Source organism: Gambusia affinis, linkage group LG01, assembly GCF_019740435.1.
Source record: "Gambusia affinis linkage group LG01, SWU_Gaff_1.0, whole genome shotgun sequence".
Taxonomy (NCBI): Eukaryota; Metazoa; Chordata; class Actinopteri; order Cyprinodontiformes; family Poeciliidae; genus Gambusia; species Gambusia affinis.
This window is the reverse complement of record NC_057868.1, coordinates 37,237,074-37,262,906: the sequence shown is the minus strand read 5'-3', so window position 1 is coordinate 37,262,906 and position 25,833 is coordinate 37,237,074. Positions and strand designations below refer to the sequence as shown.

Genomic DNA, 25,833 nt, shown 5'->3' with positions numbered 1-25,833 from the left:
CATAGCAACAAGCAATTGGAGAAAGTATTATTACCCACCAGATTATTTTTGATAATTCCTTTGCTTGAACGTCTCTGTTTTAGATCATTACTGGTAAATGGCCTCACCTCATTTGATTGTGTCTTATTCATACTGTTCACAGCAGCCCATAAACCTGTTTCATATAAAAAAAAAAAACGTGACACCATTTCAGTAGCAGTGTCTAGTTATTGCTGTTCTGTGTGTCCACCTGGAGTGGAGGACAGGACGTTTGGTGATGTACAATTAGAACCATAATTTATTTTGTATGCACAGCAGCCGTATTGGATTTTCATAATTAGTATGAAACCAATAATCATATTCATTATTCTGACATGGAACTCAGAAGTTTTGCTAACACAATAGCCCTATAAAAGTTTATTATGTTAGCATGAGTTATTATCCGCTAAATAGCCTGTCTTCTGAGGTATATTATGCACAACCTCATAATATATGGATAAGTACTAACTAATATCTTTTAGAAAATGTTGCCGGGGGGCTAACTTCATAATCCTTTCAGTAGTTTCTGAGTATTTTCTGTGATTGCAAAAGATGTATAAAAAGTCACTGCCATGGCCAAAACTACAAGGCTATGTTAAGCTAAATGGAAAAGACTGATGTGTTGCAATGGCCAATATCTGGGTTAACTGAAAATGTTAAGCATGGTAGTGGGAGTGTGATGTTTTGGGCTTTTTCTGCATGAACTAGGAACTTCGCAGATATTAATCTGACCATGAACTCTTCTCAATGCCAAAATATTTTGCAGCCAAATGTTAAACCATCTCTCTGACACATTAACATGCAAATGCTCTCAAACACAACTACAGAAGACCTGAAAAAGAAAGTGATCAAGGCATCAAAACTGCAGGGCCTTCAGGTATAAATGATTGGCCACAAAACTCAACAGACTGAAGAAATGTTATAAAGCAGAGTGGACAAAGTGGCAATACGTGAAAAAAAACTTAATTATTGCTGCTTCTAGCTTTTCAATTACAAGAAATACGGGGTTCTGCAAGCTATTGAATTATATGGGTGTACTTAGTTTTTCTCATGCCTGTATGATGCCAAATTATGAGGCCTATCCAGCATCAATCATCCAGTGTACTCACAGAGTCTATGCACTATAATATACATATATTTATATAAAATTGTGAATTTAAATCCCAAAAAAATACCATCTCACAAGTGTGTAAATGACAAATACTGTAGACAAAACAATTACATATCAATATATATTAAACAGATGACTGTGATATTTCATGTTCTTTAGCTTTTCCACCAACAACAGTGAACAAGAGTAATGTTTGGTTTACTGCAAAGGTCTTAAAAAGCCTTAAGAATATATTGACGCAAACATAATCTCCATTTCATGTTCAGGTTATTTCATAGTGAGGCAGCATGCATCCAGGTTCCCCATGGAAGTGGCAGTGCATTGTGAAAAACAAACTCAGCTTTGAAGTTCTTCACAGTGTCCTTTCACCATCTGATGGGCGGTAAAGTCAATATTAGCCATTCATCTTTCCTTCAAAAGTCCCTTGTGGTTTTTGTCTTGTGTCATGGTTTTAAGAGGCAGTTCATTCAAAGATACAAAGAACCATAAGACACCAGTGGATGGCTTGGGGATGCCCTTTTCCAGTATGAGGCTATTCACCAAGCAGTATGCCCATGAAATCCGAACCGCTTTGTATTGTAATGGAAGCACCAGCTGCGTTATCCACATATATGGAAGTGTATTGGCCAACCTGCAAAGAAGCGCATAAAAACTGGCATTAATGAAAGACTGAGCTGTTTTATCATGTGCTTGTTTGGCTTTTCTCTCACCTGTAGTTCCAGCAGACCCTGAACACTCACAGTGAATATCTTGCTGTTGCTTTCTAATCCAACAATCATTTCAAGTGAACTGTAACAAAAATAGCAAGAAGAAAACAATTTAAATGTGTCACAGTTTTAATGCTGAAGGGACATTTTTATTTATATTATTAGTGTAGATTCAAAAGGTGCTAAAGCTGAACAAATCACTCATCTATTTAAACTCATCTGTTTAAAATGTGGTCATATACTGGAAAATATTATTTGAAACAAGATCTAACATTAAGTGCCTTATAAGTGCCCCTGTAATTAAACAGTGGTACCTTCAGAGTACCCAATCAATACTGTTTAACCCCAAAAGTCCCAAGCTATATACCTTGTAATCAAACTTTAATTAAGTTACCATTTACCAAGAACCCAATCCCAAAGGTACCCCTAAGTACCTCATATGTACTCTGTAAATAAGCCCAAATGTATCATGTTCTATAAGAAATGATTCAGTCTTTTGCCAAAGACAAAAGAGAAATCCTACAACCACTAAAATCTGATGCTACTCCCCTTTGTTTGCATTTCGTTTGCTCAGTGTCTTTTTTAGAGGTGTTTGTGTCATTTCCTGCAATGGTTCTTGTTGCACCACCACAACAGGCGAGGGGGTGAACAGGTTTTTCAACTGGTTTGGATTGTTTGATGCAGGGCAGTGAGAGAAGTGAATTGGTGTACTTGGTTGTTGTATGAATCTTTATCTTCTCTAGTCAAAAGGTCAGATATTTTTTGCAGGCTTAAATGGACATGGTTATGGTGAAATTCAGAGAAGGACTTTGTGTCTGGTTTCTCCTCTCTGTTGATCATCACTATAAATAAATCTTCTGATATGTCTTCCTATTGGATGAAGTTTTCCAAAAATATCCACTTTCTGTGGCCTTTCGGTCTGTTTGTATTATCAGCTGAACATAACATAACAAAAGTTGATTTGTTAATCTTCTCCTGGCTTCTTCAGACAGATCTACAGCATGTAGAAGATAAATGCCTAGCTGCTATCACATGCATCAAAAAGCAAATTAAAGTATATAATCTTCTAAGCAAGAAATCAAATAAGCCAGTTTCTTACTTTGGCTTTGTCCTGCATAGATGGTTGAAATTAATTCTCTGTCTTTGAGCACATAGTGAAGGAACTGGCTTTTGTTAAGTGGAAAATGTGAAATTTTTATTGCGAATCAATCTTATTTGTCTTTGCTCCAACTGCCATCCCAGTGAACCTCATTTCACATTCTCCTCATTTTCATGTGTGGGAGCCGGAGACAGACTGGGATTTTGGCTCAAAAAGCAAAAGTTAAGTACTCTTTTGGGTTAAGCAACCCATCATAATAGTATTATTTATATTTTTCTCTTGTTGTACCACACTAGAAGAGTGGATGTAGAACTCTGGGGAGACATTGGGGAGTAATTCATTTCAACCTTTTTCTCTGACTTTGTATAAACAGACATTTTGAAATACGTGAAAGAACAAAGACTTGCTCTGTTTTTTTTTCCACGCCAGCCAACAGTATTTTGTTCGTCATTATCTGACTCCCAAATCCCAAATAAGGGCATTTCACTATGAGAGCTGTTGTATGTAACAGGCTCCCTAAAAGTGTCAAAGGTGAGTCTATAAACCTTAGTTTGGCGACAGGGACGACTTTTCTAAATGAGGGGACATTTCCCTTAAAGACATGCGCTGCTTTTATGCAGGAAATGCCACACTGGTCCCATGCAAAGTGTAACAGACCACACCTTTAACAGCTCATAAATTCCAGTGAAAGTTGAGGCAGCATTAAACTCTGTTTAAATTTCACCATTTTAAGGCAAAGGTAAACAAACTGTCTGAGCAAGAATGTTAAGCATGCAAAGTGCAATTATTTTGCAAGTTTTGTTAAATTGAATTATGAACTTTTGGGTTTTACTTACCATCAAATACTAACTGGATATAAAATGCAATTACACTGGGATTGTAAATTTGATTTAGATTCACAGATGAGTCTTTATAAGATTAAATGCTTTCCAGGACACCTACGTGTATCTGTGGCAAAGTGATTCGATGCAGATCAACACACGGACGTTGTCTCTGGCTTTAAGCTGACTTTTGCTCCTTTTCACCTCATTGTGATCTGCAAATAGGCAAACAGTTACCATCATACAATCATAGAAGCTTATTTACACTGATTTTCTTTTAAAACTCCCAACAAACTCTCCTCCACATATACTGGCACATCTGATCCAGATGTGCAAAATCCTTGTATTTTAAATAAATTACAAAAATATTAGAAATAAAACTATAAATGCTATATCATAAATGACAAATATTAGCAAATTTAGAAAATTATAGCTTAACTTTTATTCAGAGTGTAAAAAGAGTTCCATGTAAGGAAATTAAATGTTTTCAACAAAACCACAAGTGTTACTTTTAACACAACACAAACTCCTTTTGTATGGAATACAGATACATCTGAAAAAAAATTTAGATACCAAGAAAAAGTTAAATTTCAGGAAGTGAATCTCATATACTGCAGAAATCCATTATAAATTGAACTATTTTGAGCCTTAATTTCTTGTAATTTTTATGATTTATGGCTTACAGAGAATTTTGTGACTTTTATTATATTTTATTATAGTGAAAAATATAAATGCATATTGGAAACTCATGATGCCACACCTTCATCAGCTATCTATGTGAAAACACCAGTGAAGTTATTTTGAGTCTCCATATGATTTTTCAGTCTGGGTTTGCAGGCTACACCGTCATGAGCACAACTGCTGGCTGAACAGATGTCCAGACTTTCACCCTCCACAGGGTAGGTCATAAAAAATCAGTTCTAAAGAAGCTGGTTGTTCACGGACTACTATATCCAAGCATATTCATGGAAAGTTGAATGGAAGGAAAAAGTAAGGTTGGAAAAGGTGCACTAACATCGAGGATAACCACACATTTGAATTCCACATCCCAGTGCATCCATTTGTCAAAACAGTATTGAGTTATTTTTAACCTCACCGTCTGTGTCGACATTTTGCCCCTGTCTCCAAAACAAGCATGGGTAGTGCGCATGAGTCAGAGTTTGCGTTAGAGACCGCACATTTTCCGTCATCTGTGTGTTTTATAGATCCCAAACTTTGCGTGGAAAGTGATGTATGCAAGTTTCAGGGTTTATAAATGAGTCCCCAGATCTTTAGTTAAAATTTCTCAGTACTTCCGAAGCTTCATATTGTGATGCATAAGATTCCACCCCTGCCTATCGCCGGGGTGGTGATAGACAAACAGACCCACAGCATCACAAATATTACACCAGATTTGCATTTTAAATGTCCTGGCATTTTCACAGAAGTCCTCATGCACTTTAAATAGGTTCTCAGGCCCTATGAAGGAAATAGTATCACAAATGTCATCCATGTGTGGAGAACAGTGAGAAAGAGATACTGTTTCACATATTCATCCTTTTCTATAAGCCTGTTCCAATTTTCTTTCCTTTGTGATGGGAGCCTTTACCTGGCATGCCTCCCAAACCAAATGTTTTACCCTCAAGATTCATAAATCCTTACATTGTAACATTTATGATGCTGAAATAAATCTTAAAGCTTTTAAAACATCTTCACTTGGGAACCAAAAAAGTGCAGATGGAACTGGAGTTATGGTTCTCAGGATCTCATGTCATCTAATCTGCTTTTAACAACAGTTTGTAACAGATTCATATCCGAAATGAAAAGCAAAACAAGTGTATTTTCTCTTTTTATTTTTACCTCTGTATGTGAACAGGTAAACATAATCTGAATCAAAGCCATTGCTTGGTTGTTCTAAGCATGTGTGGATAAGGATGATGATGTTTTAACATTTTCAACAAAATCCACATAAGTGCAAGGGTGAGGTCAATGCAAACAACCGCTGTCTCCTTATAATTTGCTTGCAAGAGTCTGAACACGTATATGGGTGTATAGGGGGCTTTAAGGCTTTACTGTGTAATAAATTACATAAAGGAAAGTTACTGTGACGTACCGATGTGGACATTAGCAGAAAACTGGTATATCCCAGTGATTTGGGCTGTGAACCTCCCTGTTGACTGGTCCATTCCTTTTCCCCTGAGAAAAGCTCCTTTAGCAGGCGGCTGAAAACAAAGAAAACAACTCAACTGATATCTGGATGATTTATTATAGTGACATGCTGGTCCCTGTAGGACAACTGCCCCACTGATGACTATTCTCTCTTTATAAATCTGGAAAGAAAATACAAACTGCTTGTTTAAATGTGTCAAAGCTGAGTCTATGAAGATTACTTTGGCAACAGGGATGAGGAATATAAATCAGTTACACTGCCTAAACATAGCAATTTAAAATACTGTCTCAAAAACATTTGAAAAGTGAGAGTTTAATGAGGTTGGACTGACATTGGGATTCATGATACGACATGATCTTGACACCTTCATCCAATTGTTGAATAATCATTTTCGACCTGCCACCAAGGTTTGCAGGAACCTGGAAAGGCATAGAGTTTTCACAACAGAGGTGTGCACAGACATTTTGGGTTGCAGGTTCTCAAATGTTTAAAAATGGCACCTTGTGTGGCACTTGGAAGTGCTGGTTGCCTTAATAGTGTGAGATATTTTACAGTCCACACTGCACTGTAAAAAACAAACAAAACAACAACGATTTCAGAAGGGCAGTTTTTGTCCAGAGGAAGAAGTGCAGGTGCTTTAGCACCACCTAACTTCTGTCTGTGCTCCTCCCTGCATCACAGCATTTATCGGTGGCTGCTAATGAATCCACCTTTTTCTTGCTTTTTTGCCGTTGAAATCCTCATTTGAATTGGAGCAAGCAAGTAAAGCCTGAGTGGGGTTGGCATTTTGTTTTTTGACCTTTTCATACTTTCGCAATTTTGGTCTAATTGTTTCAAGTGTCAGGAGCTCCCTCTCACAGGAGGTCAATAATTTATGCCCACTTTGGTGATGCTTCGTCAACGTGACCTGGAGCTGACTTCAGCAGATAACAGGTGAGCTGAAGAGATCACAAAGAAGTCACTTAGCTTTATCCATTTAATTATCCTGGACTTGGAAGAGTTGGCAGACTTAGAAATCTCAGACTTAAGTCAATGGATTTGCAATCATAAGTAGTGTAGCATGCAAAGAATTGCTACTCTGCTTATGTTAACTGCTATTAGAAGTTGCAAAAGGAAGCTTAAAATTTCAAAAGATTGCTGAAGTTTGCAAAAAATCTATTTTCACTAAATTATATTTTACCAAAGCGGATTAATTCTGACCCTGCACAATTTGATCAAATGCTTTCTTTAAGTCTTCTTCTTTTGACTCTGCAAAATCCTGAACTATAACTGTCTAATGCTGTTATAACATGTTGCCTTATTATTTTATTAAACAGACTGGCATGTAATCATCCCTCCTCAAGCCACAGTATGTCAGCCCGTCCTAACAGCCCATAGTTCTTCTGCATGCTTCTTCTAACAGTCTCTATTTCTGTCCTCTCCACACATTATTCCAAGTCTGAGACAGAGACTCCTTTGTATGCTGCCCAGGGAGTGATGTGTAGGATTGAAAAAGGGGATATTTTTGACCAAGAAGGCAGTCTGAGTCTCAGAATGGCACAACATGTGTTGCCAATGCCATTTACCAGGGAGGGGGGAGGTGGGGGCTGATCCTTTCAAAATTCTCCCACATCCAAAGTAAGCAACAATTACCAAACACTCACTCTTTCACAGCTAAGACAGAAAAACAAAGCAAATAACAGTTCAGAGGAGGATTAGACACAACTCTACTTTTTCAAGTAGGGGAGCAAAGCTGCACTGATTCATAAACATTTACTTGGTTTTAAACAAACTCACTGTCTGAAAGTTCTGGAGCTCCACCAGCGTCTTCTTGTCCACCACCACAGGTCCCTTGAGCTTGCAGTGGAAAGCTTCTTGTATTCGGCGGTGGGAGGCCATTCCCTCCAGTGTCAGGAGGGCTGTAGGTTGCTGGCTGGGGCTTGTTTGCCTGTCAAGTGCTGCTGCCCTCCTTTCTGTAGCCTCTGAGAGGAATACAGCCTGGTTGTTACATTGCAAAGTCACCTCACAGCAAAACTTTAACTTTTCTGTCATGATGTTTTGTGTGCTCTAACAGAACATCATGACACCCCCCTTCCAACCTCCCCCAGTTGGTTTTTGGCAATAAGTTCATGCTTTTTGGTGTCTGGACAATGAGTAGTTTCAAAAACCTCTCAATTGTTAAGTCACAATCCACATAAACCACTTTTAGCAGCAATAACTTGAAGTTGTCACTGATTATGTTCATCACCTTTAAGGACTGAGTTTCTAGGTGCAGCCAAGGTGTTGATGGGATCCATTTCGGTTTATGCAAACTGACTTCATCAGGGTCAGTGCCTCCAAATCTGAGACCCTGGTCTTGAGCCAAAAATAAAATGGTAGAGTGCCTTCTCTGGATTGGAGGAGCCACAAATGGAGGAGCTTAAGTTTCTTGGTGTCTTGTTCATAAATGGTAAATGGAGCAGGTGATCAATGGGTGGATTGGTGCTGCATTAGTTTTTATCTGGATGCTATACAAATCAGCTGATAAAAGAATGAGATTGAAGATAAAAGTGCCCAAAATGAGTTTTCTCCATAGAGTGGGCTCTGCCTTAGAGAGGCTATGCTACTCTAAGGCATAGCCTTAGAAGGTAGCATTCTAGAAATGCTCCCTTCTGTTTCCAGGCTGCATTTCAATACAGCCTGGAAATGCCTTGGGATTCCTCCAGAGGAAATGTCTGACTGACATGGAAAGGAACCAATTGTTTGAAAATAGACTTAGAACTTTTCACAGATAGATGTGTAGCAATAATTGTTTCTGTTGGGCCATCATACATACTGTTAACATCTTGTACTAAAAGCTAGCAAATTGACAAAAATCCTACTTTACAAAGATGATCAGCACCTGACAGCTACCTTTCCTCTTAAATCCTATCAATGCAGGGTTTTCTGTGTAGTAATGTGTTAACCTTTAATCATGTCTTTGAACTCCTGCAAAAGAACTTCCTGGGTCACTTCAGCCCCTGGAAACCCAGGAGGTCCTTGAGGGCCTGGGGGACCTGGAGGACCTGGTGGTCCAGGCTATTGGAAGAGAAAAACAGTCATGCTTTGAAATGAATTATTCAGTTATTCTTTTGTATAGATAATCAGTCATAGTAAAATTTCTTTAGAGAGACTGAAAAGACAGCTTATATTTACCAGAGCTGGTCTTCGTTTGCGGCACTTTCTGGGGAGGTTTCCAACTGGACGCTTGACAAAATCCATCCATGACCCTAGTGGATCCACCCGTTGGTGATCAGAAGTCTGCAGCAAGGAAGAAGACTGTCAGTGATTAAAGCCCATAGCTAGATTTATCCATCCATTTTCTACAAATACTTCCTTCTGTTTACATCTTTGTGAGAGATTTTCACAACATGTTAATGAGTAAGAGACGAAGTTCACTCAACAGAGTATAATTAAATTGTTTCAGGACTGGCCCTCTTTTTTGGACATCAATCGTCCCACCATTGCTTAAACAGAAGTTATGCTAACACAAAATCTATGAAAAAGCTAATGTTAGCTTAATTTCTGCTGTAGCAATATGTTGTTATGTTGTGGCTTAGGTATTTTGTTAACCATGTGAACTGGGATTTGATTCAGAACCTCCTAATGAGGCAGTAGTACTATCTAGTAAGCAACTATAGTGCTTCAATACGGAAATAATAAGGATCTAAAGGCACGATCAAGAAAAAATCTGCAACTTCTGTCTTATGTTTCTCATTGATGCAAATGTATTTGAAACCTTTTTTTTCTTTAAAGCCTAATAAGTTTTTTAAAGAAAAAATATCTAAAATGTTTTCAACAAACTAATCATTCATTTTACAGTAAAGTAATTCTACCCAGTGGAATGTAATGCAAAAGAGCCACAAAGATTAGTACAAAGTCATTATTGTTTCTTTTAAAACCACTTTTGGAAAAGCTCATGCTAAGACACAATTAAATGGTGCCAGACAGCAGGGAATGGTCAAACAAGGAAACCTCCCCCTCTCTTCCTCTCATAACTCATCAGCATCAAGGCTTTTCACACTGGCATTAGTCACTGTCCTCCTCATGTGCTTTTTTTCTTCTTAATTAATTCACACAGGAGTCCCGTTTTATACTGCCAATCATGAAAATGTAATTACGCCTCAAATGTTTTTATGTTTTGTCACTCTGTAACCCCAAACTTTTATGTATTTTACCAGAAATGAAAACAAGTTGTGCAGAATGGTGAAGTAAAATGAAAATAGCTTCTGAATTTATTGCAAATAGCGATCTGAATAGTCTATTGGACATTTGTTTTCAGGCCCCTTTTTTCAGATACCCACAAAACATATCTTTCAGAGTTCACATAATTTAAGATTAACAAATTATAGATGGTTATTTGCCTTCAAACAGGACAGTATCAATAAACATACAAGCAGAAAAATGGTTTGGATGAAATCACATTCAGTTGTTCAGTCAGTCTAGATCTATGTCAACATAAAATCTGTTGCAAGACATGGAAACTGTACTCCAATCTCCATCTATCCTGTTTTACAAACAGGAATGTACAAATATGTCAGTCTGAAAATGTCTATCGATAATTGCAGGGAAGAGGTTATGCTAAATCAAAATGCACTGCAACCTTTTCAGATTTCAATTAGTTAAAAAAATTGTTCAAAACAACATTTCATTTTCCTTCCACTTCACAATGAAACACTACTTGGCATTTACTCTATCACATAAAACTCCTGGAAAAGGTCAAGGAAAATGACTGTACATGCAAAATAGCCAAGGAGGATTAATGCAAATATACATCGTAAAGTTTGTGGAGTTTTTCCACATAAAAATTTCAATAAGCACCCTGCTGCTCTATGTGATCTCTATGTGTACACAACAGACTTCATTTACTGTAGTTTTTGATAAGGAAAAAAACATTTCTCAATGTTTCTTTCCTTCTTCTGAGTCAGAACAGTGGTTTTCTTTTTTAAGTTTTGATTTCAAGCCCTACGAAAATAACTGAGCTATAACAAGAAAGATGGCAAATATATGCAGAACGTGGATAAGTTAAACAGTCAGTTTTTTATTACTCTGGAATACCTCATTTATTATCAATTACAGCGGCAAACAGACTACGATCTGTTGGAGAGATAAGGAAGCACAAAGGCCTCTGGAAGCAATGTTTTTTTATGTCCAGTGGTGCAACTGGTTTATTTTCATTTGGGTAAAATGAGAGGCTGAATGAATTCCAATTAAATGGAGCTTGAATGTTACCCCAACTTTTCCCCCAACATCCAGGAGCCTTCAGTTGAGATAGAAGAGGAGATACAGACGAGGCTTGGAGGTGAACTGTCTGAAATGGAATTTGTTTAGGTTTGGCAGCAGAACACGGATCACTTATCTACTAAACCAACATGCTCCCTTCTGCTCTGCTGAATACATGCCTCTTGTTGCACTGCAACAAAGTAACTCCTTGTTTGTCTTTGTAATATGCTGCAGGAAAAATCTTCCCTTTTTTATGTTTTGGGATTTGTAGCACTTGCTCCTTGTCTCTCACTGACAGCAGACAAAATAAACAGATTCTGCGCCGGCTGCCGGCAGATTGTTGTACATGCTATTTGATGTTGTTTTCAGGTTTGGAAATAGATAAAAACTAAAAGCAATCAAGTGTCAATAAAATTTAATATTGGGGTACAGTTGGGTAGAAAGCCCCTGAATTTTATAGTTTAGAAAAATCAAGCATTGAATTAGTTTTTCAGTGTTTGCAAAAATCAGATGTTAAGAAATACAAATTTTATATTAATTAAGAATTTTCTTTATATTTTTGAAAGGTTTTTATGACACTTGTTACTATTCAAGGGTAGCTTGGTAGCAAGAAGGGCAACAAGAGAAGGCAAAGACAGAGCACACAACAAACAGCCCTGGTTCAGGACAGCTGGGTTGAAAACGATGTGGTGTGCCTGCTTAGTCAGGTGCCAAGTGGCAGCCACCAAAACCCACAGTGACAGTTAAGCCAACTTCTGTTTCAGCACACATTTCATTAAGTTAACTTCCCATTTTAGCATAGCTTTCATTTTAGCATAAATTTCGATAAGCTAACGTTCAGTTTTAGCATAAATTTCTTTAAGCATAGCTTCCATTCTAGCGTTAAGCTAAAACTAGGGTTTTAGTATAACTTCCGTTGAGGTATTTATGGTTGTGTTGTGGCTTTCACATTTCTTTTACCATTCTGAGCCCTTTGTATGATTTTCTGTCATGTGTAACGAACAAATTCAACTGTTTCCTTAATGGAACCTGGGGTGTCATGAAGCTAATAGAGCTACAAAGTTATAGATCCAGGGAAAGTTCTGACTAGGTTCCCAAGGCATTTGGAGGGGAAACAGGTTGACAGTACCACAGATCCTTCACCTTACCCAACATTTGCCATGTGGTGCTTTGCAGTATGGTAGTTGAAAAGTTTACTCTTACAATTTTAGAAATTAGCAAATAGAAGTCAGTTCTTTTCTGGAACCATTCCTTGGCTAAAAAAAATCAATATGCCTCAGTTAAATTACATGGTTCCTGTTTTGAAGCGTATTAAAGAGAGAAGCAGAAGTCTACGCAATAATTTCTTAATGTTCCTAAAATTTTACTGCCATGTTACTATAATATTGCAATAAAAACTATTTCAAGGCTATTGGTTCAATCAGCAAAACATTATGGGGTGCACTTTATGAAAAAGTCCTGTTAGATATTTTCTTCTGCTCCTATAATAAAATATGGCATGCTTAGACTGATTGTTGCTTTTTCCAATTGTGTCATCAGACAAGTCAGTCACCATGTGTTTGCAATGGCCCCTAGACATTAAAAATAAACCGAGAGCTCCCAGACTAAATTATATGTGAACATTTTTCTGCCAATCTCTAGACTCTGAAATGAGCCTTGAAAAAGCTTATATTAACAATTCCTATAATAATTTACCACAGAGTTCTTTAACTCTCAATAAAAATAGCCTTTTTGACATCCAGAAAGCTCTATCTACTCATTTTATTTATTGAAGCACCGTGAAATCGCACTGTTCCTTTTGAGTTTCAACACTTTGAGAGTTGCCCCACACGTGCTACATTAGAAAAAAGGAGAATCCTTGCCAAGATATCAGTCATTCTCTTCAAATGTATAAAACGCAACATTGTAATTAAACCATTAAACTATTCCCCTCAGGGATTTTCTGTGCTCAGAGAAGAAAGGCTATAACTAAGGTAATTATTACCTTCATTTTTGAGCTATGGAATAACAGCAAATCATTGCATAAATAATTGAATCATCAAATGAAGGAATGCTCAGTTTTTTCCATTAAACACACCATGTTCCTGTCTCTTTTTTTTGTGTGTGTGTGTGTTTTGGTCTTGTTTCTCCATACTATCAAAGAAATATAAGCTGTAGTGATGGCTGGGATCACACATACAGCATCCAAAAAAAAAAAAAAGCCTGATTTATTGTATGCAAGTGGGAGTAAGAACTTCAAAGAGTGTGCACATGCATATCCAAAAAAAAGAAGAAAAAAAACCTTTCTACTGCTTGCTGTCAGATGCTTTCCATCTCTCACGGGCTGCTTTTGACTAGGGTGTGAAGTGAACCACGGATTCCCCGACATTTCTTTGCATCTGCTCGAGCAAGCCCTGAACAAGTGAGGGAGCGAACGCAGGTATGAGAGCTCAGAGCTGATGAAGAACAGAGGTGCTCTGTCTTTGATCAGCATTGATGTGTGAGGGCCTTAAACTTGTCTCATCTATCAGCAGTTTCAAGCACACGCCCTCCCAGCACGGTGCGTGAGAATGTGTCCGTTATCATGTGTAAAGGTGAGAAATGTCAAGTCCTCCAGACAGTTGTTATCCTTGTTGAGGGGGTTGCTAAAGAATGGGGAGCACTGTGTTCTCTGGTGGGACAGTAGTCTTACTTTTACCTGACAAAAAGCCTGAGTTCAACAATTCTGCCATAATCCTCTTTTATAGAAGGAATCCTGGTGAAAGATCCTTGATGGCACTTTTCATCTTGTTTGATAAAATGTTAAATCCAGCAAGCATTTAGCAAAAGGTGAAGACGAAGTTTGACAAAAGTGAACAGGAAATATACAATATTTTAAAATTGGCATAAAAAGTGTCTTTTCATGATAAGTTATAAGTTAACCAATCCTGAATTTTATTATTTTAATTTCTCTAATGGAATGGATAACCTTTGAACAGAAGACTATATGATTAAATATGAACACCACATCTAAGAAAATCTAAATGTATTTCATTTACTCTAGAAATGCTTGCAGCAACTGTGCCTTAAAATACATTAACTAATTGTTTAACTATGTTGTTGTCAAGACACCTTTGAGAGCTTTGATCTTAAGGAGTTTTATTCTGGTTAAATAAAGATTGAAGAAAAAAATATGTACAGTTTAAACCATCTTAGTGCTAACACAGAAATTAATATTTACTCTCATGGGGGTAAATATTCAGTGGCAAGGAAAACAAATTAGTGATGTCTTGATCAGGTTTTTCTGCTCCTGAGTCAGAGTCTAAGCCATTTCATTTTGATTTGAGAATGGGTTGATATTGAATGCCAATCCAATAAGTCAAAAATACATTTTAAAAAATAAAGAAGTCGCTATATAACGCCATCACTGTGTGATCCAGACAGTATGGAAATAAATATCAGTACTACAAGGCAAAGTCTATTCCAATACTGGAATAAACATAACTAACCTTAGTGTAAAATTGAGAAGAGAAATTAAAAGCTTTTTCACAGATTCAGACTGATAATGTTACAATATTTTTTGTTTGGAGTTTCGGATAAAAAAAACAAACCCAAAAGCTGTGTTTTTCTTTTCCTTTTCTTTTCCATGTTCTGCAAAATGTTAAAAACAACTGTTGTACTTCATGAACTTTTGGATCTTTTCTGTAAAATCTTAATCATAGATATTTCTGGCAGTCAAATAAATCAAGAGACAATGCAACAATGCTGCATCCTTGATGTTTCCACATAAGCAGGCTTTGTTTTTCCACTGGTGACTGTTCTGGTAATCATAGCGGACAATAAAACATATTTTTATTGTTTTATTTTTCATACTTCTCTCTGGCCGGGTGGTTTAGAGGTTTTGGATTATTTGGTGAAACAGTTGTAATCATGATAGATTGTTCACACTGGGCCATGAGATTTTATTACCCGGAGAAAAAAACTCTTCTGTGTTCACTGCTTTTAATGTGTTTTTCATGTAGTTTGGAGAAAATTAGGTAGAATTTATTTGAAGCAATAAAACAGGAAATATTTCCCTGGGGCACTGTGCCACCTAAAACACAAACACAACTGTTAAAACATGTCTCTCGGGCTGCAACCAGATACTGCAATTCTACTCCTCTACATGCAGCTCCTGAATTCCTCCAGCTTAACTTATCTTGTTTTCACGTCAGCGTTATGTGTTTTCCTATTTGTATTTACACACGAGACGACATGAAACATTTAGCTGCTGATAAAGAATGTTGCACACGGAGGTTTAAGGTTGAGTGGGATGATGGAAAGTCTTTCATAATCTCTTGTTTTTACATCGCTGCTCTGTTCCCTGTGCAGTCATCCATGCATGAGTTGGAAGGGCCCAATGTGTGGCTGCTGCCACCCCAGCAGGCAGGGATCCCCAGGCTTTCCGGAATGAGTTTATCCTGTTAACCTGCGTGCATCCCCGCCATCATACATCCACCTCCGTGTTCCCCATCACTACTCTTCAAAGAGTCAGATTACCTTGTGGGTTTGTTGCGGGAGAGCTAAATAAGGATAGGCATGCAATGTTGACTCTGTGCTGTTTTCACTATTCTGTTGCACAATGTGAAAGCATTCTCTGCAGAACATAATCACCCTGACACACATTGAAGTTTCTGTCAGTGGTTTCATAAACATTTCAGGAACACATTAGAATGTTTGGGTGAAATGTGGTCCGACTGTGTTATTGAGAATATTGGTGAGAGATTAAATAAATTTACAAACAGTAGCTTGCTAAACTATTGACCATCCATGAACACATTCCATTTCAGCACTTTGAACCTTTATGTATTAGGATTTTATGGACTGCTAACAGTGTTTAAAAAACACATAGGTATGAGAAATTTTTATATAAAGAAGGCAAAGAGGACAAGGAGATTTTTTACTGCAATTACTAAAGTTGGTTTCACAAATTATTTAGTGAGGGCAATCACAAACAAATTAACAAATAAAATACAATTAAGTTTATGGTTGTAACATTAAAAACTGTGAAGATTCAAGACTATGAATACTATTGAAAGACACTGTATATTTGCCTGATCACCAGAGAAAATCTTGGCCTTACCCTTCTAAAAAAGCCAATATAAGATTAAAAGAAACATGATTGCAGGCTAACATCTGTTGTCTGTACAAATTACAGCTCTATTGCCGGAGTGAGTGCCCATTTTCCCTGTGGTAGGTAAAATGAGAAGTTGAAACGCAGTAGGATCCCGATCCAGCCCAGAAACAGAGTTTACTCTGTGATTTGACTGTAGGCAGAACATCCATCTAAGCTCATCAGGGGCTCTGAATTGAGTTTGAAAGCATTTTCCTTTTTCACTTTCTTGCAGCTTTCTCTGATGGATGGGCTGAGTCGTAAGAGCTTGATGGATGCAAACAGGGCCTACAGCGCGTTAAATTTCCCAAAGCAACGCTAAAAGGGATCTATTGGCAAGAAATACAGAGCAAAATTTCAAGCTATTTGTTTTTAATTTAGGATTGGGAAAATAAAGATTTTAATTGTGATAATTATGCTGGTTGCTGGATGTGCCATAATATATCCATAAACAACAGATGTCTTTCTTCTGTACCACTTTAAAGCAAGCCTTTCTTGCTTAACATTTAATGACTATCATAACCAATTGGATATCATAAAATCTACTGTGAAATTTACAGAATGCAAAAATATTTTTCCTTTTTAAATTTACAAATTCTTGCCTACAGAAAGAATCCTGGCCAATCTTCTAATATTCTACCAACAATGTTGCTAACAATAACTTAGCACACAGAAAAAATATTTTTGAAGGTCTCACTATTTTTTCCCGTACATATGCAAAATCTGCTAGTTTTGTTTATGCATTCCTCTATTCCTCCTCAATTATTAGTTTTTGATTATCAACCACTACTCATAAATCACCCTCTCATCTTTACAACACCACATACCTGACTTAATCTCGAATGCACATTTTCTGAACAACAAAATGTCTAAATGCACATTCAATGTATGTGCAGGATAAAGTTGAAATGTAGCTCTGTCTTTTTTTCAGATACATGTGAACATCTATTAATCTAAAAAACAAATCTTGGTGCAGTGACTGATGCATGAGCAGAATCAGGAAAGATTAAGAGATTTCCATAAATCTGACATCAATCCAAACAGAACGACTGCACTGTGTCTGCAGGGGAAAGACAAAACCTTTTGGTTTATTTTGCTTGCAAATCCCAGATGTGGTGACAAAAAGACTGTTTACGACTTGTTTCTTTTGCAGATGACTTCATGGGGTCATTTTCTCAGCGTTTAATAAGTGTCACCTTGGTTGTTTTCTGACACGCCAACACAATGCCATGCAGACTGGGGACAGTTCCTGTTAGGCCTAGAATAAGAGGAGCACGTGCTCGCCCAGTGGTCTTGCTTCCTGTGGGACTTGGCCCTGTCTCCTATGTGTGGGCTGATTCTGAAGGTTCCACACGGTGCGGCATTAATCATCACCAGGGATGAGAGAAAGGAAACAAAAACCTTTGCTTCAGGCTAAACCCTGCTATTACTCAACACGCCAGGCGTGATGTTTGACTTGAGTCTCTCCATTACAGCTTTCATAGATCCCTCGCTGCTCTGAAGCAGTGACAGATTCTCCTCATCTTAAGGGAGGATCTCTATAAGGCCTAAATATTTGACATTGTGCTCTAAAACTGTAGAATACGACAAGTTACTGAGGTCAGGCTTGTCTGAAATGTTCATTCTCTGCACAAAAGAATCCCTCTTGTTACAAAGACGACTGCTGGGATTTGTTTCAAACGAAAAATCTTCAGAAGAATGCTGGATCCAACTGGACGCTGCTAGCAGCCCACACACAGGATTGGTCAGATAGACATGCAATCATTAGAACGGTTTCCATTGGCCACAAAGGGGAAAAAATGTAAATGCAGGTGTAAATATTCGACTGGTCAGAGAACACAACACGCCGCAACTGGATGAGCTTTTACTCTGAGACCTAACAGAAGTAGGAGAGTATAAACATACAAACTACCATTAACAAAAAAGTTTGTCATATTTCAATAAAGTGTGCGAGAATTTATTTCACCAAAATAATACTATTGCATGGTACTTAATTTTTATATTCCTTCATAAATAACAACGCATCCTTGCTGACATTCAGCCACTGTACAACCACAAATTTCATTTTGGTGAGTAGGATTTTAAAAGATAGATTGGCACAAAGTGATCTGTAAATGTGAATTGGGAGAAAATAAATGCATGCTTTCTCTGGAGGAGCTGCAGAGACCCACATATCTGGTGGGAAATTCTGACAGGAGAGTTACTGCATTTAAAGTTTGCTTTTGATATACTGGATACTATAAATGTGGGAAAAGATGCTTTCATGCACACATGAATCAAATGGGTTATTACCAAATGCCTTTAGAGCCAGGCAACATGCTAATAACTCAAACAAAAGAATATTTAACTCTTAAAATGGCCCAGTGAAAGTTTAAACCTTCATCCAGTTGAGAATCTATGCTAAGGCTCTAAAATATGAGTTCAGAGATGCTGTCTGTTTAATTTTACTGATCTTTAGCTATTTTGCAAAGAAGAATCCATGTCAGTCTCTTGATCTGCAGAGTCCAAACTGTTTGCAACAAGGACCAGAATCACAAAGTTGAAAGGAGCCACATTGTTTTTCCGACTCGAAATGCAAAATAATTTGGTATTGACTCAGGTTTCAGCAATAAGTCAAACATGCAACATTTTAATGAATCAAAGTAGAATTATTTTTGTCTCAATAAAAGGCAGACAGTTTCCCTACTTCTTTGGAAAAAAGTGGGGATTAACCAAGTTTAATAGAAGAATTAATGTGCTCATATTATTTTGTTTTTCAGTAAAAAGTAAGTGTTTATAGACCTATTTACTATTAAATTCAAATAAAAAAACATGTCTATTAAAAGAATAATGCTCTAAAGAAAGAAAAGTGTTGTTCTGTTTATATTTTGTTGGTAATTTTTATTACTTTATGTCTTTTATTTATTTCCTGAGAATCAGACACTTCCAAAAATGTTCCCCTCGAAGCTTGTCAAAGAGAAAATGAAATGTTTGTCACATTGATTCATAACACAACATGGAGATTTTAAAACCAAAATTTCTCATCCTCACTAGACTTGACCTTTTTAAAGATTATTGGGATTTGAATAAACCTGAACCTATCTGAATTGAACTGGAAGAAGAATTAAATTTATCATTCAAATTTTTATGCTAAAAATTAACAGAAGTGCTCACTTGAACAGCAGTCGAGTCGGGCCCCACAAAATTGTTCCAAGGGCCACTCTTTGGACACCAATGCACTTTTGATTTTTACTTGTAAATAATTTAAAGTAAATAAGTTATTTACGTTTTGCTTTGGTCTGTCTCATAAAATTCTGATAAAATACATTCTGGTAGAGGTTCTCTAACAACAAAATATTAAAAAATGTCTGAAAACTATTTCAAGGTGCTGTCAGTTTGCCCAGAGAGTGATTATGTCATTAACGTCTGATTGTGGAAAATGAGATGAAAAGAAAAGGGGGAGGCACCCTGGCCTAATCCTCACTGAGGTGTTCCCTTTCAGGGCCCTTTCTACAGGGCTTTGTGAGGGGCTTACATGGCATGCTGCCCGACTTTTCAGGACCACGCCGCTCCTATCAGATGTCCCAGACACAGTGGAGGCAGACTGGGTCCATGCATGACAGAATCGATGTGCTGGGAACAACATCGCCCCAGGTCTTTCAAAGGTGACCTATTGTGCTTCCTTGATCAGGTTAGGATAAGTCTATGAGCTATGCAAAACATGTTGATGACATTTTTGCACAAAATCAAGCTAATGAGATTTAAGTTTGCTCTGTTCTGTCTATTTTGAGTGCCTTTCAGAACAAGCTGTTTAAGGGTGTCTTGTCACTTCAAACTCAATAAACTGCTGCTGGCCAAGGCCCCCCAGCACACTTGAAATGGCTGCAAACAAATGTGCCATTATACAACCATACATCTTTGAAAAGCAGAAGTAGAGCATCCTGCACAATCAACAAGAATGCAGCAAGAGCTTTCTGAATGGTAGGTCATCAACAAAACACTTGTCTTTTCCAGCAGCAATTGTACAGCAGTACAATATTGCAACTCCCAACTCTTACAACCCAAAATTGGGTCGTAAGATTTGTTGTTACATTTACTTGAATAACTTTTTGGGAGAAGTGTACTTTTAGGTGTATATTTATTATGCTGTACATTTTAATTTTGTTTGAGTAATTTGTCTATGAAGCATCACTACTCTTCGGTGAGTAAAATTTCTGGATACTCCATCCACTAAGTATTTTCACTAAATGAAGAACACCATTGTTTTCACCAAGCATTCACCAGTTTCATGGGAAAGTTTTAGAAGTTTGAAAGATGTTTCTTTTGTTATTTTGTAATTATGTTAGTAATATGAATTATTTTCTTTTTGGTCTATAAAATACCAATACCAAAATACCAAAATGTTATACTCTGGTCTGTGTGATGATACCTTTTTGTTCTTACTTGAGTAATCTTGGATGACTACTTTTTATTTTTTCTTGAGTAAAAATATGTTGAAGTAGTTCTACTGTTACTTGAGTACAGTACTTTTGGGTACTCTAACTTCACAAAATGAAAAACAAGCTTGTTTTAAAAAAAAACATACAACTGACAAACTGTGCTTGAGTTCCATTTAGGTTGCTAGGTGATGGGCTGGGCTTTCCCAGGGTTGCTAGTTGAGGGGTAGAGCATGTTGATTTTGATGTTATACTTGGAAGGTTTTTTCCAGACACCAAAAAATATTAACTTAGTAACAAAAAGCAACTGGGTGGGTTTTGCAAGTGCTTGAGCTGTTTTTAGAAGTAGCAGAGACCCAAATGGAAGTCCAAAAGCATTCAAAATGTGAATTTTTAATAATAAAAAAAAAAAAAAAAAACTAGCTTTTCCAAGCCTTGCCACATCCTGTGAGGCACCATGGTGATAGGGGGGGTTTGCAAAGACACCACGCAGGACGTAGCACAGAGGTGAGACATCGCGGAGGCTCAATCTTCAACAGGCTGCAGGGTCTGACATAAGGTCATCCTTCATAGCTGCTGCTTTTACAGGGCTAACCAAGTCAAATAAACAGGGGCAAGCCACAGCCACCTACAAAGTGTTCTTAAAGATACAAAGGAGACCTGACTATGTGGTTTCAGGACGGGAGGAGGGGTTACCACGAGACGTGACGACTGGTATATAGGGCAGTGAGAGCTACATGAGAATGCCAACATAATGGGTGGGCTGAAAGCAAAATAAATACCACGCTGGAAACCACCAGAAATATGCAACACCAACAAGAAAAACAAGAAAAACAAAAATATATAGTCGGGGGGCAACCGTTGCTCCTCTTTTTTCACTGAAGTGAGTGTTGAGTTCATTTTTTCACTCAGGTTACAACCACAAACTTCAATGGATTTTAATGGATTTTTTGTGCAAAAGATCAACAAAATGTAAAACAAAACTGCTTTCTGTTTTCTTTTATTTTACAATTAAATATTTGAAAAGTACTGAGTACATTCACATTCTGCCTTTCGCAGTAATTACAAGACACTCCTAAAATGTCTTGTAATTTCAGAAATTAGTCAAAGAACTGTCTTCTTTAATTCTTGCCTACTATGCTTTGAAAATAGCTCAAGCTCAATCAGAATGGAAGGTGCCTGAAAACTTACATTTAAGTTTATAAACATGCTTTGACCTAAATCATTCCAGTATTTTCTAGATACATTTTCTGGGTTATTTTGTTACTAAAAAGTGAATTTCTGCCAAAGTCTCAAAACTTTCACAGCCTCCAATGGGTTTTTCTGTGGGATTGTGCTGCATTAAGCTCCATCCATTTTCCCTTTTACTCTGACTGGCTTCCAAGTTCTTGAAGAAAAGCTTTTCCACACCCTGATGCTGCCCTCACCTCCATGTTTGGAACGGTTGTCCAGTCAACAGATTCTCCCACCTGAGCTGTACATCTTTGCAGTTCATCCCGACTTATCCATGTTTTAGTAAGTTTGGAGTTATGCCATTCTATTTCTATCTTTGAATGACTCAACAAATCATTGAATAGTTTCTATTAAAATAAGGGTGCTATAATATTTTTCCACGACTTTACCTCTGACGTCTGACCTGTGCTACTCGGCCTTCACGATGCTGTATGTTCACTAATGTTCTCTAATAAACCTAAGAGACTTTACAGAACAGCTGGATTTAAACTGAGTTTAAATTACACAAAGTTAGACTCTACTTAGGGAACTTTTTAAAGGCATTTGGTGAAAGTGAAATTTATTTTTGTGGGGACTAGATAAAAGGAGAATTTGAGTACAAACTTGTTCATTTTATAAAATCCCAATGAAATACATAGTTTGTAGCGCTGGTGTTCCTTTGGTAGTTCCTGTATCTAATGAAAAAAATAGCTACTTTTAATCCCTCATTCTAATGCATAAATTATCTGCAAGTAATAGCACCTTTATTTGTTTACTTGGGCTGGAAAATTGGACGAAGACACCCACAGCGTGTACTAATTGATGCAAGATCAGCCTTTGGATGTCCACATTCCTAGCATGCCTACGGTAGTCATCCATTCAGGGATTCACACGTTTTTTTCGTCTGTCACACATCCTGAAGCTTGACCTGTAGGGGCACACCTGTCCTGTGATGCTTCAGCCTTTTGTCGCACTTTACTTCCTCCAAACAGAACTTCACATCTGTGGATTAACCTTAGACTCTCATTTGAATTAGAGCAGGGGTGTCCAAGGTGATTTTATTCAGGAGCAGGGACTGAATTCAAGTACAACCCAAACTTTTCATAGGTTCTTGGTAAAAAAAATAATTTAAAGAAAAGAAAAAAAATTGTAAACATGGGTTTTTCTGTTTCACATCACAAATATCTGCAACTTTCTGTCGGTGAATCAAATACACTGCAAAAACACAAAATCGTACCAAGTACTTTTGAACTAGTTTCTAGTGCAAATACCTTGGTAGAAATAAAACATAACTAAATTACAAGGGTCTTTTCAGCAAGAAAAATGATCTTATTTTGAGACAATAATTTCCTAATATTGATTAAAAAGTACTAATTCCATTGTCAGATATTTTCCCCTTGTTGTACGTGAAATAATCTGCCAGTGGAACTTGTACTTTTTCATCCACATAAAAAAGATATTGACTTAAAACAAACCATATCTTGTTGAAAAGTCACTTGTATATTGGTTTTTAATTATTTTAAATCCACTAAGATATTTGCACCAGAAACTAGACCAAAAATACTTGAGATTTTGTGTTATGCAATGTACCATCCAAATAAAATGTTTTACAGTGTGCAGATTTAAGACTAGCAGTGTGAAACTCTGCTCCCTACCTTGATGCCTCCGCTGACCTCCTCACTGTTGGACAGAGTCACATTGTACGATTCTGTGTGTTGCGGCGCAGCCTCCTTTGGCCTCTTTCGCTCCTTCCTGGCTTCCACCCCGTCCAGAAGAATGCACTGAGTCCAAAACACGGCAGCCACCACTGCCAGAGGGCCACATCCACACCTCATCTTTACACTTCAAATCAGCACCAAGGCACCTGAGGGAAATCTTGCAGAGAAGTTGAGGACCAGAAGTGTTTTTTGACAGAAGGTGAAAATGCTAAAGGCTAAAAAAAAACACGTGAGGAATTAAGTTTCTGAATGTCCTTGTCCACAAAGTTCTCAGACTGAGTGGTGCTGCTGTGTTTCCTCCCCTCTTGATGAGCTCCAAGCCAGCACAGCCTTTGCAGGGGCACGCTAAGTCAAGCCAGACAGTCGAGGAGGCTTACTCAACTATGAAATGTGTGAAGCAGAATGGTCCAGGGGAATGACAGAGAGGCACAGAACTGACAGCAAATAAAGCCATTAGTGAGATTTTTCACGCTTTCTGCTCTGTTGGGGGGGAGGTGAGGTGATTGAGGGAGGGCACAGGGGGCAAAAGAGGAGAAGAAAGTGAGAAAGAGAAAGAGAGAGGAGGGGTGTCCAAAGCAGAGAGGGTGGGCTGTGCGAGCCGCTGGAGATGGATGGTTAAGTTCTCTTTTTTCCCTCCTGCTGGTTTTTACACTGAGAAGAAGTTCCAGGATGCAACAAAGTGGTGCAAGATCCAAAGAAATCAGTTTCCTTAAAAAAAATGTTTCAAAAAGCTGCAAGGACAGCACTTAAATCAATTAGTCTAAGGTCCAGAACTGCTCTTTTGATGCTTCTCCTTGAAGAATTAGTCTCTCCTGTCTGCTTCCACAATAAACTCAACAGGTAGCAGATGCCTGACGCCGCTCAGGTGCTGCTCACTGCTCCAACTAGTCAATGTGCAGAGTCTGCTGGGCTGCTTTCTGCCTGTTCCACTGCCCTTTTTTTCAGTCTGATCTGAGTCGCTCCTTTGCTCTGAGCCTGCAGGAGGGCTCACTGTGGCGTTTTATTATCTCCCTTTCTCCCTCCCACCCCCCTACCCAGTCTCTCTCTCTCTCTCTCTCTCTTTTTGCTTTGCCTCTCTCTGTTGGCAACCATATAAGCTTATTCTGCTTTACTCTGTTTTATCTCATAGATGAAATGGTTGAGATGAGAAGGCTCTTTGGCAGACAATAAAGTTATGTGTGTTGCTTGCATGAATTATTGTATCTGTCATTTTGGCTCAGAAATAGCTTTCTCTTTCAAACTCTTGTGTTTAGATCTGGGATGGAAATAGAAACAAACATAAAGTTTTAAGTCACCACAAGTTCAGAAAAACTTCCAGAGATCCACATGGGAGCATATTCCATCCTGAGCCCTTATTTTTAATCCCTAATGATGCTCATTGACCTTTCTCTAGAAAATACACACATCTTATAAATTTCCCTGAATACAATTCTAATCTTAGGAAATTATGTGTGTTTTTCAGATACAATAATCTTTTATTTTTGCGTAAATGGAAGTTTCTGGAATAATTAGTGTATTGGTTTTCACTTTCTAACTTGCAATTTCAGACAGCTTGGTCTGTTTGCTCCTATGGCATTAAATTTGAAAATAGGGACATCTAGAGGAAGCCAAAGGAAGTACACACTATGCGTCATCTCAACCTGTATTCGCTGGCACAGCTGGGTAAACGTAGTAGGAAGCTGTAAGGTACAATTTCAAGTTTCGCCTATGCAACAGAAATCCGGAAGTAGTTTTACATTATAAAACAAGAGTACTAAAAAAAATTCAGTCTTTCACTTTTACTGAAAAAAAAAAAACATGAATTGGACAAAGTGCATTTTCTACAGAGGAACAGAGAACGAAAATGTAGATTTCAAAGATGCTTAAATTTGATACTTACTTTCATTCATTTTATGATTCATTAACAAAATACATGGATATTATTTTCATTATTTAAAAAAATTGAAATAGGGTTGGACGATATGACAATATTTTGTTGAACTATTTATGATAAAAATAATTAAAAAAAAAAACAACATCAGTTGCACCAGTCACATGAATAAGTGTGAATTGTATCACTTAACTGCACAAACTAACTGTATTTTACCATATTTTTGAATTTATTGATATTTATTTATGCTTTCATGTAACAAACATAGAATAACTCCAACAATGCTGCCAGTTTGTTTTGTCTTTTTTAAAATCTCAATAATTTGAATTTGTCGTGAGAACGACAAATTAAAATTCTTACTAGTCGACAAAACTGAAAACTTT

At 37.5% G+C, this 25,833-nt stretch overlaps 1 protein-coding gene across 1 annotated transcript; it reads right to left on the bottom strand.

Annotated features, from left to right (window-relative positions):
- Nucleotides 1-24,535, bottom strand: c1qtnf12 (C1q and TNF related 12). Its single transcript, XM_044120872.1, has 8 exons — nucleotides 23,518-24,535; nucleotides 9,059-9,163; nucleotides 8,830-8,941; nucleotides 7,682-7,866; nucleotides 5,849-5,957; nucleotides 3,878-3,971; nucleotides 1,840-1,918; nucleotides 1-1,760 (listed from the first exon to the last, which is right to left on the bottom strand). Exons 1-8 carry the CDS (start codon nucleotides 23,695-23,697, stop codon nucleotides 1,662-1,664), a joined length of 963 nt encoding a protein of 320 aa, XP_043976807.1. The 5' UTR covers nucleotides 23,698-24,535; the 3' UTR covers nucleotides 1-1,661.
- Nucleotides 24,536-25,833: the final 1,298 nt, after the last annotated feature.

Bases quoted from the DNA above. Each gene is read 5' to 3' on its own strand.
- c1qtnf12 (XM_044120872.1), bottom strand. From the start codon at position 23,697: ATGAGGTGTGGATGTGGCCCTCTGGCAGTGGTGGCTGCCGTGTTTTGG. The intron at 9,164-23,517 runs GTAGGGAGCAGA...TCCTTGCTGCAG, and splicing joins AGGTCAGCGGAGGCATCAAG to ACTTCTGATCACCAACGGGT. The intron at 8,942-9,058 runs GTAAATATAAGC...CTCTTCCAATAG, and splicing joins GCAAACGAAGACCAGCTCTG to CCTGGACCACCAGGTCCTCC.